Source organism: Spinacia oleracea, chromosome 2, assembly GCF_020520425.1.
Source record: "Spinacia oleracea cultivar Varoflay chromosome 2, BTI_SOV_V1, whole genome shotgun sequence".
NCBI lineage: Eukaryota > Viridiplantae > Streptophyta > Magnoliopsida > Caryophyllales > Amaranthaceae > Spinacia > Spinacia oleracea.
Window position 1 is genome coordinate 17469914 of NC_079488.1, and position 7825 is coordinate 17477738.

General features: G+C 34.3%; 1 protein-coding gene across 1 annotated transcript; it reads left to right on the plus strand.

Annotated features, from left to right (window-relative positions):
* The first annotated feature begins 6311 nt into the window (after positions 1-6311).
* LOC130467255 (uncharacterized) lies at positions 6312-7012 on the plus strand. Its single transcript, XM_056835714.1, has 3 exons — positions 6312-6332; positions 6410-6550; positions 6638-7012. The coding sequence occupies exons 1-3, from the start codon at positions 6312-6314 to the stop codon at positions 7010-7012; spliced, it is 537 nt and encodes a 178-aa protein (XP_056691692.1).
* The last annotated feature ends 813 nt before the right edge of the window (positions 7013-7825 follow it).

The following is a 7825-nucleotide window of genomic DNA, read 5'->3' on the forward strand; positions in this document are numbered from 1 at the left end:
ACACCGGTCATCGCCTTTGTTGTTGTTATTGCTGACTCTGGTTCTCTCTCCACGGTCCTCTCGCACCTCTTGCCGCCGCCGAAAGTGGTCACGAATCCACCATCAACATCACTCCATTATCAATCGGTAATATATCTAACCCTTTCCCTTGGTGATTGGATTAATTTAAAACCCCAATTTGCAAACCCTAACTCAATTAATTTTCTCTCACATCTACTGTGGTGGTGGTGCGCCACCTTCTCCTTCGTTGGCGCCATTGGTTCCCGTGGAGCTTGTCGGTGTGTCCTGCCTCCCCTTATTCTCTCCTTGGCTCTACCTCTCATCTTTGAACTTATGGCCGCCTTTGGCCTCGACGCTGCCACCATCTCTAGCTCGGGGAGTTGCCGACAGCGTGGTTGTTGCCGCTGCTTCCTTGTGGTGTTGTTAGTGTTGTTGATCTGGTTACATGTCGTTACTTCCCTGCCTCCTCCTTATTTCTCCTGAAGGTATAACTAATCCCAATTCAATTTTCTTCCATTTCAATTTAGTCGTATTCCAATTGTAACAACTTTGATAATTAATCCTCACTAGTTGTTTGATGATAGGTAATAATTCAATTGGCTGATTAAGCAGTTTCGATTATGTGAACAAGTAATTTAAAGTTTTGTTTAGTTTTTTGAAAGGAACTTATAAATGATGAAATTAATTAACTAGTTTTATGATATTAATAAAATTCAATTATGTGAATAAGTAAATTGAAATCATGTTTTGATTTTATTAAAGAAAATTGTGTTCCATGTTGAATCAAAATGAATTTCGAAAACTAATTAAGGAGGTCTCAGAAACGGAATTCGACCAAGATCATGGTTGATTAGGGTGAAATTTGAAAGGTTTAGCAAATTTAGAAGAGATTCTAATTCGAATAAAGTGAATGGTTTATTGATTTGTGACTTTACTGGTTGAGGTATATTATTGGAGGTCGATTAAGGAGAATGGTGTTCGAATGTGCGGCTTGGGAATATATGAGGCGATCATAGGTACACATCGTCCAACCAACTTCAATTTTTGAAAATATATCTTGTGTTTAAGTATTATGTATATATATATGTATAAATTGAATGTTATTTTGCGAATTAAATTGTGTTTTGCAAAATTGAATTGTATTTGCAAATTGATTTGTTCTTTGCAAATTGAATTGGATTGTAATTCTTTTAAGAATCATGATTCTTTTAAATGAATGTTGTGTCAATGAGAACCCAAGTGAGAGATGGTTTGAGTTGAAGCATTGAGCTGCTAGAGAATTGAGTTGATTGAGTATCTTGAGGTCGAACTTGGGAATCGTGAGATATGTGACAGAGTCAAAAGGTTAAGGGAGTGTTAATTAAGAGTTAACCATAAGTGAATACGTTAATGATCAGGTAAAAGTCCTTGCATAATGGAATTAGTCCTACTCGACTCTCTAAGGAATTAAGGTCTTAATATTAAATCATATGGGAGTTCTTTTTATATGAGATCAAGTGCAATATATCAAGGTTATAGTTTACTAAGTTCAAAAATATTTGTTTTCAAAGGAATTCTAATTTTTGATTTATCGGGTCATACTTGCCTTGAAATTCTTAAAAGACGCTTGTTTTCTTAATCAAGGATTATTAATAAAAAGTAAGAGTTTGTAACATGGAATATGAGAAGTTTTAAACTATTTTTAATAAAACAAAATTGAGTTTTAAAATTAATCTTTAGCAAGTTATTTCAAGGGTTATAATAAATCCGAACAAGCCACCTTAATTTAAAATTTTCTAAAATCGCATAGTTTTCCTTAATTTATGAATTATGAAATTTAACTAGTTTTGGAAAACGTTTAAGTGTTTTAATGAACTTAAAAGTTGGAAGGGTCATAACGAAAGATATTTTCAGTGTTGTTTTGAGTTCTCAAATGGCCTTATGAGTCCAGAGTTGGATTGTGGATTCGTCAAATGTAATTTAGTTCATAGAGTTTGTTAAAGGGCTGTATAATTTCTTCTTAAAGCTTTTTAGTTTATAAATTGGTGGGTTATATATCTGTATTGGAGTCGTAGTTAAGTTAAGTTTCTTTGGTTTAAAGTTAAATGTGCTTAGAAGTAGCTCATTAAGTGTGGGCTGTTATAGTGACACCCTGGTGATGTTTTGGGATATGTTATATATATGGAATGATGTCATTAAAGCAGGTGAAAGAGAATTTGACGTAATTTCCTAAATATTATTTTAGGTCGTCCATATTTAGGGGAAGTGTTGCCGAAATTTTAAATAACTAATTAAGTTTAAGGGTCTTGCTTAGTGTCTTTGAGATAGGCTAAACCCGTGATTAAATTCTTGAAGTTGTTTGAAGAGTTAAAGTTGTAATTACGTTGAGTTTGTTTAAATTAAGACTAAATGTGTTTTTAGCAAGCAGCTCGTTAAGGGCGGGCTGTTACAGGAAATAAAGAACTCAAAACAAAACTTTAAAAAGAGTATTAAAAAGAATAAAAATATACTTTAATATAAATAATCAAGTTTTCATATTTTTTATAACCTAATAATTTGAAACCGACATTTCAATGAATAATAAAGATTATGTTTGAGTAAGTATGTTTTATTTAAATGTTTATATAACACATTTCAGGCACACTAAACTATTAAATAATGGATTCAAATTCGAGGAAAGTATAACCTATTGATAACCTTGGGATCCTAAATGAGTATCACTCACTAGCAGTCAATTATTAATCAGTGGTTTAAGAGTATGTCCAAGGATGAAGAGAGATTCTAAGTTAAAAAAGAGTAGTTGAGAAGAGTGTTCGTGTTTTAAGTAGATTGTTACGGTTTGATTAAGTGTAAGAGAAATTGTCAGCAAGTCTTGAGTTGCGGTTGAAGTCAGGTTAAGAAGTCATATAAGATAGAAGATGAGTTGAATTTAATTGAGGAAGAATTAATGCATGAATGAGGGAATGCATATTTTGAGAACGAACTAAGTTAAATTGGTAATAAAATGCTTAAGTAGGGGAAAGTAGCCGAGTATGTGTGGCATAGTGCTCACATGCATCGGTGATGAAAAACATTGGAAGCGAGTGCTACATTAGTAGACTCGTGGTAAATGGGCTTGACCCATATTTGGAAGCGAGTGCTACATTAGTAGACTCGTGGTAAATGGGCTTGACCCATATTTGGAAGCGAGTGCTATATCAATAGACTCGTGGTAAATGGGCTTGACCCATATTTGGAAGCGAGTATTACTCGTGGTAAGCGGGCTTGACCCGTATTTAGGGACATGTCCTAGTTAAGTCTTGCAAGCGTATGCTTATCAGGAGGGTGACGACCCCCACCAAATAGAGACAGTTGGTTGAATAACCCCTCTCTATTTGTGTTCACTTTCCCCAACAGTAGGCTAATATATATGTTGAGATTATGTAAGCTATTATGCTGAGTTTGAGTCGTGTGTTTTCACAACGAGTTATAAATTCCTTATGAATGTCTATTTCTGCATATGAATTGTTATGAGAACTTTATGAATAGAATTATATGTTGTTGGAAATGTTGTACCAATGAGTTTCGCATTGAATTATGAATTGTGTATGAATAAGCACTATGAAATTCAGGTTCTAGAATTATGGATTCTGCTTTAAGTTATGAATGTCTTATGAATATGTAATATGTATATCGCCTTGATGAATAATTTAGGGCTTGAAAAGAGTTTATAGTGGAGAGACTCTTGGGCATGCTATTGGAATTATATAAAAATGTTATGACATGGTTATGGTTGGACTTGGTTAAGAGTATGAAGAAAGCTAGGTTAATCTTAGGATGTCTAATTATATTGATGTGATTGTGAAATTAGAAACTTTATGAGGTGATAGTAAGGTATGAAGTATTGCGAGCATTACTATTGTATCGCTTTCCAAATTTCTGTTGAATGATAAAGATTTCGTAAAATCGATTTCAATGAAGTTATAACGTTTTATTAAGTATACTTTCCAAATGGGTTTTATAGGCAAATTCACTTTTCAAAGCAAAAATATAAAACTAAAATTTAAGTTATTTTAAGCCACTTATTAAATGCATTTCAGGTTGGATGTGTGTATTCAGATTTCCGCTGATTTTGTTCTTTGAACCTGTCCTGGTGGGGGCAGAGTTAAAATGTTTTGCAGGGAGCAAGAGTTAGGTCTCAGTTCAGATTCAAGGTTCGTAGAGTTCTCAAATGGCCTTATGAGTCCAGGGTTGGATTGTGGATTCGTCAAATGTAATTTAGTTCATAGAGTTTGTTAAAGGGCTGTATAATTTCTTCTTAAAGCTTTTTAGTTTATAAATTGGTGGGTTATATATCTGTATTGGAGTCATAGTTAAGTTAAGTTTCTTTGGTTTAAAGTTAAATGTGCTTAGAAGTAGCTCATTAAGTGTGGGCTGTTATAGTGACACCCTGGTGATGTTTTGGGATATGTTATATATATGGAATGATGTCATTAAAGCAGGTGAAAGAGAATCTGACGTAATTTCCTAAATATTATTTTAGGTCGTCCATATTTAGGGGAAGTGCTACCGAAATTTTAAATAACTAATTAAGTTTAAGGGTCTTGCTTAGTGTCTTTGAGATAGGCTAAACCCGTGATTAAATTCTTGAAGTTGTTTGAAGAGTTAAAGTTGTAACGTTGAGTTTGTTTAAATTAAGACTAAATGTGTTTTAGAAAGCAGCTCGTTAAGGGCAGGCTGTTACAGATAGGTTTACCTAATAAGTTCTTAGACATACCTATCAACCAAGAGTAGTTTCTAGACTATTAGCAAAAGGCTTTGGCTTACCTAAAAGATTTTAGAATTGAGTCTAAATACATAATGTTCTTAATTCTTCAATGGTTTTTAGGATCTTGGAATCATTTTATTCAAACCTGCTGGAACACATAACTTGAATAAAATGCTTAATAAACATTGAATTATGCATGTATTCTAGAATTTAAGTTTATTAAGAGAAACTGTGAATGATTATTTATTTGTTTATTCTTTTTCAATTGTAGTTTTAATTATGGCAAACAACAATTCATTCAACATTTGAACAATTCTCGAAAAGGAGAAGTTGAGCGGGAAAAACATCCTTGACTGGCAAAGGAACTTGCAAATAGTTCTTATGCAGGAAGAAAAGGAGTATGTCCTGGAAGAGGCGATGCCCGAAGCCGCAGGCGAAGGGGTCACTCAGGCAGCCCTCAATCGTTGGATTGATGCCAACAAGGATGTGAAATGTCTAATGCTTGCAACCATGAGTGCAGATCTACAGAAAAAGTTCATCAACTCAGATGCTTTCACGATCATCAGTGAGTTAAAGAACATGTTCCAAGATATGGCTCGAGTCGAAAGATTCGAGACTCATAGGCAAATTCTTGAGACCAAGCTTAAGAAAGGCGAGCCCGTAAGTACACATGCTCTCAAAATGATTGGACTCATCGAGAATATGAGTCGGCTGGATCAGCAATTCTCTCAGGAAATGGCTGTAGACACCATCCTCCATTCTCTTCATAACGGGTATGATCAGTTCAAACTGAACTACAGTATGAATAGTCTGGACAAAACGCTCACTGAGCTTCACGGTATGCTGAAGACCGCTGAAAAGACGCTCAAAAGTGATAAGCACGATGTGCTTATGGTGCGTGGGGGCAAGTTCAAGAAATCTGGAAATAAGAGGAATGCTAAGAAAAGTGGCAACAAGGCCAGCCCAACTAAGAAAACTGGCGCCAAATCTGAAAAGAGGAAGGTCAATCAACCCACTTCAGAATCCGAATGCTTCTACTGCAAAAAGAAGGGGCATTGGAAGAAAGATTGCTTGAAGCTAAAGGAAGATCAGAAGAACGGAACAGTCGTTCCATCTTCAGGTATTTTCGTTATAGACTGTACACTTTTTAATTCAACTTCTTGGGTATTATATACAGGTTGTGGCTCACACTTATGTTCCAATTCACTGCTGGAGTATGTTTTATTTCCTCGTAAACTAAATTAAGTTGGCTTCGAAAAAAAGTTGCACATTGGCGTGCTTAATGTGATAAGATCATATGACAATTTATTTTGAATACCGATTTGATCATGTAATTTAGCTCACATAAATGTGCGAATTTAGGAAGAAAGGGTATTTCCAAGAAATATTCAATAATTAAAAGGTATTGGTATTAATTTCCTTAATTATTTTGCATATACACAATCCTTAAAAAGTCCAAATTGATAGAGTACGTAAATAGTAATGAAAAATTGTGGATTCCAAATATCAACTTTTTATAATTTTTACTTGTACGCGTTTAGAGATATTAATGTCCAAAGAAGTGTATTTGAATACGTGCAAAAAAATGATGCATGTGCGGAAAGGAGTAAGTATATTATATGTAAAGAAAAAAATTGCCATTGATGTTATATTTACGTTTTATGCATTACACAAAACATATAGGGTGACAACAATACAATTTGTTATGACAAAGACTGCCCAGACTTCAATGCAAATGATGGGACCATTCAGCTTGGTGAAGTGTTGCCACCATCAAATAAGGGTCATGACCCCCAAGATATTATAGAAATAAATTTGATGCAGGTAAATATGCGAAACATATAATATAACGCAAAAATTCTTGATATATACATTCATGAAAACTAAGCTCGTTTTTAAAAAAAAATATAGGATGATGGAGGGATATGGCATATATATGGTTCAAATTCTGGATATATAGGATGTTGGAAAGGTGAAATATTTAGTAGCCTGAAAGAAAAAGCGACGACCATGATATTTGGAGGGGAAGTCTATACTCCAGCATGGTCAGATACCAGCCCTCCGATGGGAAGTGGAAGTTTTCAGAATGGTATTCCTTCTGAAACTTCTTATTTCTCAGACATCCTGGTTAACTTTAATACTGGAGACACCGACCCCAAAAATCCCGAAATCGTAGAAACAAGATGCTATTGGGTTGGTGATGTTGGAGGGGGTGATCGCTTAGAAGGTTATGGCTTCTTTTTTTGTGGTAGAGGAGGAAAAGATAAAGCTAAATGTTTTTACTAAAACAACTTTTAATCCTACTCCAAACAACAAATAAGTAATAAGTTTGTAATTTCTTCAATGTTGAGTCATTAATTTATTTTGTTATTGTCATTCGATCATTTGGCTACTCAAATGTCCATTATTGTGATACTCTTAAAACGTCACTTTTAAATGATTACAGAGTATTAGTTCTTCCCAACCTATTTCAAACAAAACTTTCTGCTTTGAGATAAGTTATCAAAAGTTGGGGAGGAAATTATTGTCAATTTTGTTAACATAACCACCGGGGGATTACTTTTTATTATCACACTCTCCCCGCCCTCTTGATTCCCCATTTGTAGATGATCGAAAAAAATTGACGAGATTAAAAAAGTAGAGGGGATATTGTACTTGGATATTTAAGATAAACATTAAGACTCTTTATGTTCGACTTATTTTTACTTATGTCATACAAAATAAGTTCAGATAATATATGTTAAGACAAAATAAGTCAAACATAACGGAGCTTAAGAGACATATTAAGGAAAAGTACAAAGATTTTTGTTTTGACATATGTTAAAAGTACAAGAAACAAAGAGCACAAAAAATCTGATCTAAGCATAAACGATGCAAAATTGACACCATATTTGATGGCTTGTTGAGCAAGATTGTGGGTTTGTTGAAGCTCAGCGCGATCCACTTTGTAGATGACTCATCTTGAAAATTCATTTCCACGTTAAATAGTCTTATGTGTCGTCCATATTTTTGGCATATCCGCTTTACTACCTCCTTAGCTGCACATTGGTCAGTAGCTCTGAAGAGTCCATGAAGATTGAAATAGACTCCATCAATGGA